A 13,777-nucleotide genomic window follows, 5' to 3' on the forward strand; every position below is an offset into this window, starting at 1 on the left:
CAATCAGGAGAGAGGTCGAGAATATGAGCCAATCGTAGCAGGGGAAGGAGGGAGGACGCGGGCGTCCTCCCGCCCCCGAGAGGGTGAGCGCGGAATGTCTCTGGCCCTCCCCTGCGCTTCAGCCTCAGTGCGGAATCCTCGGCGGCGTGAGGTGAAGCGGCGGCGGGCAGCCTCCTGAGCAGCAGCGGAGGCTGCGGGAACCGGAGTCCAAACCACACCCACGTCGCTGCTCCTATCCACTTCTGCCCTCTCGGTGTCCCACCGGAGACTGCGTTCCCAGAGGAGAGCGGCCGCCCACGCCCCGAGCATCCTCCCTAGTCTAGCGGGCGCTGACAGACCCGGCGGCATGATGCGACTGCGAGGCTCGGCGATGCTGCGGGACCTGCTCCTGCGGCCTCCCGCCGCTTCCTGCGCAGCTCTGAGGCGGGCACAGCCCCTCGTCACACTGTGCCGGCGTCCCCGAGGCGGGGGACAGGGGGCCGCGGGCCCAGCGGCCGCCGCGCGGCTTTACCCGTGGTGGGGCGGGGGCGGCCGGCCGGCGGGGCCCCTCGCGCGGGGACTGTCTAGCTCCCCTTCGGAGATCCTGCAGGAGCTGGGCAAGGGGGGCACGCAGCAGCAGCAGCAGTCTGGGGCGTCGCCGCCCGCGGCCCCATCGGCTCCCAGCCCCAAGGACGGCCCCGGGGAGACGGATGCGTTCGGCAACAGTGAGGGCAAGGAGCTGGTGGCCTCGGGCGAAAAGTGAGTGTCTCCGCTAGGCGGAAGAGGCCTCCCCCGCGTGGGGCCCGGAATCGGGCCCGGGAGGGGCCTGCGGTGGGGCGGGATGGGAGCGGAGGTTCGAGAAAGAGAAAGAAAGAGATGCCGGGCGGCCTGCGCAGTCTGCGCCATGTGATTAGGTCCGGCCCCGCCCGCGCCTTCCCCGTCGGCGCCCCTCCGCTCGGCCCCCACTTCCCTTCCCCGCCCCTGGCGCGGGCCGCCCGGGAGGAGCCGCGGAGGGGCCGGAGCGGCCGGCCTGGGCCATTCCGCCCCCCCCCCCCCCGCCCGGCCCCGTCCTTTGGGGCTGCGGCTGCCTGGCCCGCGCCGCGTGCTCTGCTCCCCGGCTCCCGGTTCCCGGCTGCAGCTCCTGGCCGCCTGCCCAGCTCTCCGTGGGTGATGCCACACGAACATCTCCACCGAGTGACATTTAGGAGTCGGGTGTTTAGCATACACTGCGCCTTCCTGACTCGTCATTTTTCAGGCTCAGGTTTCTTTCTCTCTAAGCCTGCCCTCCTTCGATCGCTCTGCCACCATCTCTTTAGAAGCCTAACGTGGCAGAATATTCTTAATATTTCTGGAGTGGCTTTCAGGCGTGGTGTCGAGCCATCTGGGGCACCGGAAATAATGTTTTCGAAAGGAGATTAAGGAGGAAGAGAGTCATGTGGCCGAGAAGGGGCACGCAGTACAAGACTACCTGTTTGCACTGGGGACCAGCTTTGGCCTGTTTAATGTCTTCCAGGAGATGGGCGAATTTTTTAAAATAACCAAAATAGCCAAGATGAAATGTGGCTGGTAAAACACTAGGAAAAATCCGAGTTATGTAGTTTTTGTGATTTAAATACTGATAGAATGTTAAGTCATCTATGCCACACAGCACTTTTGACTTAAAACGAAATTGGTTTTTCTTAACAAATGGGAAGCAATTTCTTGGTTATTTTGTATAAATATAAATGGACCCCAACTTTGTTTTCCGAATATGGGTAAAAATATAACCTGTATGCTTTCTTTATACTCTACCGTTTTGCTGACATTGTACTGACATTATGTGACCCGTTTTGCCACCCTGTCACTCACATTACTGTCTTCAGCTTCACATCACCTTAAGTCAAGCTGAAAGTGTGGTGTGATTTTTATACTGAATCACAGGTCTGCTTAATGTTTCCTGTAATTGAAGTTGGCACCTTCCTAAAACATTCCAAGCTTAAGTTTTCCCAGACTGAAAAATGTTATTTTAATGATGGGCAAAATTTGTGGTATTCTGTGATCAAATGGTTTTGTGTCACAAAGTCTTAGGAGCATATAGGTAGGTCATTTAACATCTTTAGTTAGATGATTTAAATCCCTTCAAGGTCTGAAAAGCTAGACTTTGTTAAATTTCTATCTCTCATGTTTTTTAGGGTCTAGAATGTGTATGCTTAATCTCATCTGGTACTCACTTGTACCTTATCATCTGGTTTACCAGGCATGAAACTAGTTTAAATACCTGAGCCCAGGGTTACAGAATTACAAAGTGCAATTGCTAGCATTTAAAAGTTGTCCTTGAAGGCTATGGGATGGGAATTGTTTTCTATTGAAAATGTCTTCCAGTTTGTGTCTTTTCAGTGGCACTAGTGTCCTTTTTTTTCCTTCTTGTCAGATAGGAAATTTAAGCTCTTAAGAACTTTCTAGCTTCATTTCCTTCCAAATAAGAAATCGTGTCTTAGCAATAACTTTGAAAACACTATTTTGGTTAATACTTACTGACAACGATACATAAAAAAAGGTCCTGTACTGTACCCCAACCACCAAAGAAAATCAGTCTAGGGAGGGAATCCTTCAAGAACATTTGCTCAGCTGACCTGGGAATTTGAATGGCCAATAAGACAATCTTGTTTACCTTAGTTCAAAGGAGTTTCTTTTTCTGCCACTGAAGTTTGGAATAATAGCTAGACTGGCTCAGGAGCAATCCAAGCACTATATATGATAATCCTGAGAGCTTTGAATCAAGGATTTCAGGAGTGAACCCCAGCTGTCTTGAATTCATATATACACTTGAAGAGCACTGGCCTCAAGATTGTTAAGACATTTTTAATCTTTTTAAAGATTATATTTCCTGAATGATCTGGTTTCCAAATGTAGTTTTCCTCTTTTGACTCCTTCCATTTTGCCTTTGTGTAATAAACATTTCTCTCATTCTGGGAGGTAAGCTTCCAGTTGATCCTGTTATCCTTCCTAATGCTCAGCTTCCAAAATATAGTTCATCCCTCAGACAGCAAGCCACCTGGAATGCCAGCACTCACGACTCTGCCAGGTTTTATGGAAGATTATTAAAAGAAATAACCATGTGAAATTAAATGAGTTAACATTTTGTAAAAGGCTTAGGACAACAATTTGGTATGTGTTAAAATAGTATATGTGTTTATTAAATAAGAATAAAATTGCTTCATCTTCATGTTGTAAAACATGACAAGGACATTAGCCTTTGAATTTTAGGCTCATACATGAGAAATTTCTTTTTGTTTTTTTAGTTTCCAGAAAAAATTTCTCTTGAAAAATTATTGTACTTCTATTTGATTTGTACTGTTTGTCTTTTTGGCCTACTTACTAGTAAGCTTAGAGAATTTAATACTTAACCATAGCAATTTTATTAATTAACATGGCTAACACGTTTGCTTTTCCTCCTTTCCTTGGTCTGACTATATTTTATTAACCTTACTATATTATATTTTGGAAAGAGGTGGAATATAAGCAAGTTACCTACTTACCTTTTTTCCATAGTCAAATTCTTTGAACCAGTGTCATCCTAGGCTGTGCCATCTCCTTCAACCAACTTCAGTCTGGTTTAGATTCCTGGTTTAACTTAAGATTTTACTACTGTCTTAAATACCCTATAGAAAGTATGATTTTTGCTTAGTTTTCCCTGTAGTGCACTTACTTAATTTTGTTGCTATCATTTTATCATTTTGAAAATCCACTTGGCTGTCTTCATTTTTTAAATTGTCCTCTTTGCTTTCCTGGCACTTTTTGGGTTTGCTCACTGAGTAAACCCTGAGGCTAAGGTCTTTGCTTCTTTCCCACTTGTCTGCCTTCTCCACAGCATGTGCCTTCTCTCAACTTTGCCTCTCATGATAATATTTCATCTCTCATCCAAACTCTTCTCACGTTTATGTCCATGTATTTGATGACCCAAATTAAAAGTCTCTACCCCCATATCCATTCTTTTGTCTCATTTCAGTCTTTTGAGATTGTTTATAGAGTTTTAATTTCAAACTACCACTCTCTAAAATACCAATACAGACTGGAATGAGCATTATATCAAAATCACAAACCATGCTGTAGCATTCAATATTCTTGATCAACCTTTATGCCGAATGCTTGCCCAGCATGGACATTTTACCTCACTGTTTCTTCTCCATCAAGCATGCCATGCTTCATTTCTATGAAGCTTGTGTGTATCCTATAGTGAAGAGTCCCTGAAAAGAGTTGCCAGGTTGGGATGAGGGACATTTTTGTTACCTTTTGTTTAGGCATTTTATTATTTAGTTAGGAGGGAAAATGATACAACCGAGAAGGACTAGGCTTGGAAAATATCAGCACATGTATGCTCTTTAGTAAAAGGGTAATTCATATAGGGTAGAATATTGACAATACAGGATACAGTATTCCATTAAAACAATGAGATCATATTTTCCCTATCAGATTGGCAGATGTTAAATTAAATCAAGTGATGCGGAGGGTGTGGGGAATAGGAACTCTTACATTGCTAGTGGAAGTATAAATTAGTTCAGCTATTTTGGAAGGTGGTTTGGTAGTATTTGTCAAAAACTGCATACCCATGATGAAGTAATTGAATGTTTGCTCATCTACGTGAAGTCATGGCATTTAAAAATATATTTTGGATTAAATATGCGTAATTAAAAATGTATTAAAAGTGAAAGGAAACATTTTTATACCGGCTTCAGATAGTATGACTTTTGGTAGGTCATTTTTTTTTAATATTTTAATTTTTAATTTTTTAGAGAGCGAGCAGGGGAGGGAGGCAGAGGAGGAGAGAGAGAAAATCTTTAAGCAGTCTCCACACTCCGCGCAGAGCCCGACACAGGGCTCTATCCCATGACCCTGGGATCATGACCTGAACTACCCAGGTGCCATGGTAGTTCATATTTATTAAATGGAAAGTGAGGGGCATAGAATCATTACATTGTATGCTGTGAGAATTGAATCTCAAGATTAAATGCTTATGCATTGCAGCAAACATTGAATTGGTCTATAGAACAGTACTTGATAATGAAGTTGAGACAGTGTTTGGCAGGTATAATTTCAAAGTGAAAGAACGTCCGTGCAATAGGTGACAAATTTTGTCATTCTTTAATGCATTTCCTTTTAATATGTAAAAGTGAATGTATTTACAGTTCACTTAAAATCAAGATTGAAAGTATATTTGAGGGATTCCTCAACACCTCTGATTTTATTTGTGATTTCTTCCATTAAAATTTTTTTCAGGTTACAGTAACCAGTGAGCTTTAGTTTAGTGGCCATTTGAAGCATACACCATAACATTTTGCTGCCTGATACTTATATTAAACCACGGGTATCTATTTAGTCATGGCTATATCTGTGGTGACTTGTAATTAACGAACTGCATGCTACTTAATAATTTTTAGATGAAGTTCACTGAAAGCATAAATTAGATCCTGAACTTTAGTTTCTGAGTTTTAGCTTCTTCTTTTCAGGCTTTATTGTTTACAAAGAAGTCTGCCTACTTCAAAATCAACTAACTCAGGAAATGACTACCACATTGAATTCAATTTTTTTATGAGGCGCTATGTAGGGAAAAGTAACAAGGGTTGGAAGGGCACTATTTTAGTCTGAAAAAAATAAATGTCACCTTGAAGAGAACTTTGTTGAAGATGTTTGTGGGTTTGAGTTTCAAAAAATTACTTGAAATAAGTAAAAAGCTGTACTTCTTCCTTGTGACTATGAAGTGAAGAAAAATTATGGCTGTAGAAACAAGGTCTAATTGTAGGATTTGCATTCTTTAAGGAGCACACTCTTTAATTCCTGTATAAGTCAAGGAGTTGCCTGTCTGCCTTTTCACCTTTTAAGTCATTTGCTAGGAAGAATACTTAAGAAAGCTGAGTGAACAGATATATTTATAAAAATAATTACTAATTATTGATATCTCTGAGGTAAATAGCTTTCAGGTAGAGATACTTAGGATTTTATCCTGGAATCTTTCTACTCAGGTATAAAATTGCTTTGCTTATGAAACATGGTGCATATAACTAATTACTGTACTTGTTACTTTTCTGGGCACTTACAACACAGTAGAAGCATGATAATGTGTTTTCTTGGCTTCCTTTGGGGAGTATTCTCTGGTTTGTATGTAACATTATTGCTTATTGCTTTCTAAATATACGTTTATAGTGAAAACACTAACTTTAAAATGGAACTAACTTTAAAATGGAACTATTAATATTGCATAATGAACAATAACTTGGTAGATTTCAAGATTTGAATATATGTATATGTGTGTGGGTGGGTTTTTTTGTTTTTTTGCCTGTTAATTTCTACTACAGGCCTCTAAAGATTTTTAAATGGTCATCTTCATGAAGGTGTGAGTGACATAGGCACTTCCTTAAGATTCTTGGTGGGAGTTCTTAAGAGACAGAGAGAGAGAGAGAATCCAAGCAGGCTCTGCAGCTCATCACGGAGACTTGATGTGAGGCTCGATCTCACAACCATGAGATCATGACCTGAGCTAAAATAGAGTTGGATGCCTAACTGACTGAGCCATCTAGGCACCCCAAGAGTACAGGCTTTTTAAGAACAGTTTTAAAACTGTGTGAAACTTTAAATATATTCATACATTTTTAGGAGTCTAGGCTAACAAACTTGAGTTGTAGGAAGATTTATTCATTAATACTTTTGGTACAGTACCCTACATATTAGAGAAGAATGGAAAAAAAAAAACTTGTGTTCAACATTAGTGGAATGGTTGAGTAAATTATGATACATACATACATATGAAAGTCTCTTATTCAGTCATTTAAAATGTATACAGACACTTTTGGGAGATGTAAGAAAATGTTAGGCCAAAAGTTAGAATATAAAATTTCTGTGCAGTATGATCTCAAGTGATCCTTAAGCTTTTTTTTTTTTTCCTTAAGCTTTTAAAACATGCTTGGAAAAAGTATTTTGAGGAAAACAAACTGAAATGATATCAGCAGTTGTGGTTTGTGAGAATGGACATTTTTTTCTCTGCCTCTTTAGAGTTAATTTTAAGATTTCTCATTATGAGTACAATTGACCCTTGAATAATGTGGATGTTAGGGGTGCCAGCCTCTTCTCACAGTCAAAAATTAGGTTACTTCCCCAAAACTTAACTACTGATAGCCTACTGTTGACTGGAAGCCTTACCAATAACAGTCAATACATATTTTGTATGTTTTATGTATTACAGACTATATTCTTACAATAAAGTGAGCAAGAGAAGAGAAAATGTTATTAAAATCACAAGGAAAAGAAAATATAGTACTATACTGTATTTATTGAGAAAAAGCCACATGTAAGTGTACCCACATGATTCAAACGCTTGTTGCTCAAGGGACATCTGCATTTATAACTTCCATTATTAGAGGAACCACATCTGTTAATTTTAAAATTGTAAATATTTACTCAACTAGTCTGCTATTCTAATATACTGTTTCTGGTACATATAACAGGAAGTACCATTACATTAAAAAGTTAAAAAAAATGTACATGGATTTGTACAGCTCTTCTCAGCATTATCCAGTTATATTCACTATTTGCAAACATCAAACTTTTTCTAAACTATTCTTAGTGTAAATCTCCTTAGGAAATGTTGCATATTTTTGCCACAGTAAAATATAATGAAGAGTTTAATGTTTCTTGTTCCATCTCGGATTTTACCATAAGGGAGCATTACTATAGTGATGTTCGCAGGCAAGTGTTGGCAAACTTTTTCTCTCTGAAGGGTCAAATAGTACATATTTTTGGCTTCACAGGCTATCTGGTCTGGGTTAATACTATTCAAATTAGCTGTTATTAGCAAAGCTGTCATGGATGGCTGGTAAATGCATAGGGACAGCTGTTTTGCAATAAAACTTTATTTACAAACACAGGTGGCACTGCTCTAGTTTGCTGTTAGTGGCCCCTGTACTAAACTGTATTTAGTTGTGTAATGTGTTCCCTCATATTATGATTAGTTCCACTTTGAATGAGTTTGTTCCTTTGTGGATTTTTGTATCTTGTATCTGTTGCTACATCTTGTTCTGTTTTTCCTGTCTCCACTTTGGCTATTTTCTCTTACTCTCCCCTTCTAGACCCAGTTCTCCTCAGCTTTTAAAAAAATTGCAGTAAAAATACACATAACAAAATTTTTTATCTTAACCATCTTTAAGGGTATGGTTCAGTAGCATTAACTACTCTTTGAGTCTCTCTTTTTTTTTTTTTTTTAAAGAACTTAAGATAGTTAGACTTTAGGTATAAAATGTGTGTATATAGGTCTTCTGTGTATTTGTAGGTCCTGAGTGAGTAAAGTTTATAGTCTTTAGTATGGGAATTTAGGAGGACCGTCTATTTTAGCAGCTCAAAAGCTGAGAATTGGAGTTGAAAGTGACTTTAAAGACATCTAATTCCACTTCATTGTACGTATTTTATAACTTAGGCCACATATACTAACTGACCTAACTAAATGACTGAAGTTCATAAATAATTAGGATTTATTTTGTCTTTTCATCTACCATTAGATTAATAAAATACTGTACTGAATTGATTACTTTCTAGGTACAATATTGGAAGAGACCTTAAAAACGCATCTCCCTAGTTGATTTTTTTTCTCTTCTGTTATACTCCTGCAAGTTGTTACTCATCTCTGAGTGAATACTTCCTTGACTAGAGTTCACTGCCTTGGAACATAGCACCTTCCATTTTCAGAGCTCTTTTGTTTTTGTGTAGCTGAAGTCTCCCTTTCATTAACCTATATATTTTAGTTACTTCAAAGACATCATCTCTAGTATGGTATTAAAGTGGTTAACAGAATTCACTGTATCTATTTTTACAACTAGATTGATGTATTAAAGGATACTTGACTGAAGGGATAGGTGGACTAACAGAGCTGGACATCAGGGACTTGGTCTGACCAGGTCCTCATCCTCCCCTCAAAGGCAAGCAGGCCGCCCCCTGGGCTGGACTTTTGAAGTTGTACGTGTGGACAGTTTGCCATCAGCTGATAATGGATAGCTCAGCCACTAGCTTTTGTGCTTCTTACTTTGGTATGTTCTTGAATAAATTTCAGTAAAATCCAATTAGAACAGCAACCCTAATTTAACATAATCTCATCCTCACTTTTTATAGGATTTAACAAGGTGGAACAACAGTTTAGTTCTCTAACATAAGTAATTTCCCTATTAGCATTTTGGTTAGAAATTCTTCAAATATAAGGAGTCTTAACGTTTAATTATTCTGAACGAATTCTAGGTATTCCTCCTAAAATGGAGGGCTAATAATTGAGCACAATTGGTATGGTATACCAGGAAGTATATAGAAACTAAAGACCAGTTTTCCAGGGCTAATTCTGGCACAACCACTTAAGAATTGTGTGACATTAGACATGTTGCTTGACTTTGAGACTCCGTCCTTCCCTGTAAACCTTACTTTAGCACATAGGGTTTTAAGATAGCAGGAGATCCTTTCTTAACAGTAAAGCCTTAAACTATGTAATGTTTTATTTTTAAATTTCACCAATAATTAGACTTGGGGCAGAATGACTTGGAGAATAAGCAGAATTCATCACTTTGTCAGACTTATGATGTATATGGTCAGCCCCCATCAGTTGAACTTTCAACCCCATATGCTTATTTAATTAATTTTTATTGAAGTGTAATTAGCATACCATATTATATGGGTTCCATGTGTACAACATAGGGAATCCACATTTATATGCATTGGGAACTGATTACATTAAGGCTAGTTACCACCTGTCAGCATACGGTGTTGATAAATATTACTGATGGTGTTCCCTATGCTATATATTACATCCTAATAGCTTATTTTAGAACTAGAAGTTTGTATTTCTTAATCCTTTCCCCCTTTTTGGCCCCCACCTCCTGACCCCTCTCCCCTCTGATAAATACCACTGTTCTCTGTGAGTCTCAACTTACTGTCAGCCAGCTCACTTTAAATTCAGAATGATAAACCAATTTAAAAAAACAATTTTTTTTAAAGATCATTGTTTTAAAATGAAATAAGTAAAAACATCAAAGTGTTCTTTTGTATTGTTAGTGGAGCTTTTTTTTTTTTAAACTTAGTTGGGGAAAAAAAGTTTCTGACTTTCTGATAGGTTTACCATGCTATACTAGGTGTTTGAGTTCCATGGGCTTGACCCCTGCAAAAAAATATTAAGGAAGGTAATATGCCAGCCTTGAAGGTTTATAGTTTGGAGAAGTCAGGTAATATGAAATATTATTTAACAAGATAAGACTAAATATAATTCGTTTCAATTTTTTTCCTTCTCATTTTGCAGTTCTTAAAGACTTGATGATTTTCCTTTTCCACCTTTCATTTGATACTAGAGTTTTTTAACTTCTAAGATTTTAAACTATGAGGGAGAGTTTGCAGTGTTGCTCCTAATTATGTTATACTTCCTTAATTTCTCCCACCTGTCAAGGCACAGTTGAATGCTTACTTTGTACTTCCTAATACTTTTATTTATTTTTTATTAAAAAAAATTTTTTTTTAATGTTTATTTTTGAGACAGAGAGAGAGGATGAGCAGGGGAGGGACAGAGAGAGAGAGAGAGAGAGAGAGAGACAGAATCTGAAGCAGGCTCCAGGCTCTGAACTGTCAGCACAGAGCCTGACGTGGGGCTTGAACCCATGAACAGTGAGATCATGACCTGAGCCAAAGTTGGATGCTTAACCCAGGCACCCCTTCCTAATACATTTTTTACACTTATATCCTAGTACTTGCCATATTCTTGGCTCTCCTAGACAGCATCCTTATTTTATTCATCTTTACATAGGCTGTATAAGAAAAGTACAAAACTTAGTGATACAGCCAGGAGTGCTAAAAAGAGTATAGAAAATCTGGTTGGGGAAAGCCCTGTATAATGATTGAAATGATGATTTGATACCTTAAAAGATTAGGAAAAGGAGGATTATAAACAGAAGACTTATATGGATTAAAAAATAAAGGTAAGATAGCAGGATTTATTTACAGATTCATGAATCTAGTTAATTAAAAGTGATAAGTTAAGAATAGATAGTACAAAGCCATGTATAGAGAACTGAGTACCAGACGGAGGAGCTTAAATTGTCCTTTGGTATTGGGTAACTGGTTGATCAATAAACAAAGTACCTCTTTTTATGTTGCAGAAATTGGCCCTGAATTTAAACACCATATGTAAATTTTTTAGGAGGTGGTCTCCTCATTTATTGTTTAATTTATATAGATCTCTCTCAGCCGTGAAAATTGGGTATTTTAACAGCTCATAAATAGAAACAGCCACCCTAATTCATATATCTTATGCTATCGCAGTTTGCTGTTCCTTGTAAACACCCAGTGAATGCTTACCTTCATTGTCTTGGTCATTCTGTTTCCTTTGCTGGGAATCCCTTTCTGTTGCCATGTTTTCAACTCCTACCCATCTTTCAAGTGTAGCTCAAATTCCATGTCTTCTAAAAAAGCTTTACCTTATTAGTCCATAGTGAAGTAATTTTTCAGAGTGTATCTCATTGTCCCTTTCTTGTAATTACTCATTATGTACGTCTTCTTTTTTCAACTTAGACTGTAAGCAACAACTAACATAATGCTGTACATGTCCTAGATGCCAGTTAAATATATGGCATTTTTTTTTGTTGTTTTCTTAAACAATGATTTCTGTGTTTTAGGCAGGTATTTTGTGAGGGTAAAATAGAGGAAGGAATGGGTAAATGAAGTCACAAAATGATGGTGAAAGGATCTTAAGGACCGTAATTAGAAAGGAAGTGAGGGGGGGCGCCTGGGTGGCGCAGTCGGTTAAGCGTCCGACTTCAGCCAGGTCACGATCTCGCGGTCCGTGAGTTCGAGCCCTGCGTCAGGCTCTGGGCTGATGGCTCGGAGCCTGGAGCCTGTTTCCGATTCTGTGTCTCCCTCTCTCTCTGCCCCTCGCCCGTTCATGCTCTGTCTCTCTCTGTCCCAAAATAAATAAAAAGCGTTGAAAAAAAAAATTAAAAAAAAAGGAAGTGAGGGAAAATGGAAGGAATAAAAAAGTATGAAACAAGGATTTATCTGGATTTACTAATCTTCTATATGTGTTCTATTTTAGTTGCTGAGTGTCATGACCATTTTATATTTTTCCCCAGGGAATCTGGAGGGTTCACTTGGGTTTCTCAGTAGTTGTAATGATTTGAAAGCCTCCTACAATCTAGTGTTTTTTTTGTCATTAAAATTTAAATACTCCTCAAGGATCTCCTGGTTACTATATGCTTAAAATATAGTTTTTAGCTTTAAAATTTTCATAGCAAAATACATTACTGTGACATGTTGCCACAAATCCATATTAAATTTGGGGGGAGAAAAGGGGGTAATATCAAGAAAGATCTTTGGAGTAATTTCTACCTGTTTGAAAGTTGGAGAGAATCTTTTCATTTATTTGTTCACCAGAGTGTTGAAGCTAACACCTTCTCAGATCAGAGTCTGAGATTTTAAATGCTGAGATAGGTAGTATTCTTTTTATCAATTTTGACCCATTTATTCTGTGAGCATGTTTTTTAGAGATGACTTAAATCTCTCCTCAATGGATAAAAATTAGTCTCTTGTCCAAAAGCAAGTAAATATTTACTTTTTTTTGCTAGCTCTGACAATAACATGGTCATTTAAATTTTTTTGTGCTCTGTACCATAAGGTAAAGAAGTGTATATTTTATGCTATTTACTTACCTTTTAGGCAAAGCAAATACCATTTACTGGTGTGGTAAACACATAGAAAGCTTATTCTGCAGTTTTTTAAAGTGACAAACTACCACTATCTAAAGTTTATTTGACAAACCATTTTATGTAAATAATTGGTATGTTATTTTCCACTGATGTTTTGATGGCTGACTCACTTTTTCTTTAAATATTAAGTCATCAGTATTGTTGAATGCTGTTTAATGATTTTGGATCAGAGTAAGACCTAGAAAAATTGTACCTTATGAGAATAATAACTAGGTAGTAAGTTTGAGAGCCAGCATACTGTAGTGGTGAAAAATATGGACTCTGGATTCAGAGAAATGGGTTCTAAATCCATCTCTGCCACGGTGCAGTCTTGGGAAACTTCTTGAACTATTTGAACCCTGTTTCATTATATATATATGCATATATATGCATACGTATATATATATATATATATGTGTATATATATATATATATAAATTTATTTTTCCAGGATATGTCTTTAAATTGTGGTAATCTTATGTGTTAGTTTTTAAAGACTTTAGCATGAAATTGATACGTTTTAAGGTTTACTTTAAAAACGAAAAGTTGGTGTAACAGCTTTGAAAGCAAGTATAAATGATATTAATACCAATACTAATGTTTCCTTTAGGAGAAATTTTATATGTGCGAGTATAGCTGTTCATGTTCTGTGAACCAGCTCTATATTCTGTTGTCTTTTAAGATAGAAATATATGGACCCACTAGTAATTGGAAAGTAATTATATTAGGAAATAAATATATGTGGTTTTACTGACGTATAGGACTATTAAGTAATCTTTGGGTAATTCAGGAAATATTTAGATAGAATATCTAGAAAACTCTTTTTAACAGTATAAAAACACAATTTTATACAGACCTATGTTCTGTGAGTTTATTTTATAAAAATAATGTGTACAATTTTCCCATGAAACCTATGGCTAGTCCAAAATTGTTCTGAAATTAAGGGAACGAGTATTCCATCCTTTCTTTCTCTTTAATTTTTTCTCTTACTTTCTTGAAATATAAAGTCTTTTCCAGAATATTTTACACACACACACACACACACATACACACATACAAACACACAC

At 38.0% G+C, this 13,777-nt stretch overlaps 1 protein-coding gene across 3 annotated transcripts in view; it reads left to right on the top strand.

The window, feature by feature from the left end:
* The first annotated feature begins 328 nt into the window (after nt 1-328).
* GLS (glutaminase) overlaps nt 329-13,777 on the top strand; it is an 82,805-nt gene continuing 69,356 nt past the window's right edge. For all 3 annotated transcript variants that reach the window (XM_030326009.2, XM_030326010.2, XM_030326011.2), the window contains exon 1: nt 329-738. In XM_030326009.2, the coding sequence (XP_030181869.1) occupies nt 347-738 (392 nt within the window). In that variant the 5' untranslated portion in view covers nt 329-346. The remainder of the gene's footprint in view (nt 739-13,777) is intronic.

This window comes from Lynx canadensis, chromosome C1, assembly GCF_007474595.2.
Source record: "Lynx canadensis isolate LIC74 chromosome C1, mLynCan4.pri.v2, whole genome shotgun sequence".
Lineage (NCBI taxonomy): Eukaryota > Metazoa > Chordata > Mammalia > Carnivora > Felidae > Lynx > Lynx canadensis.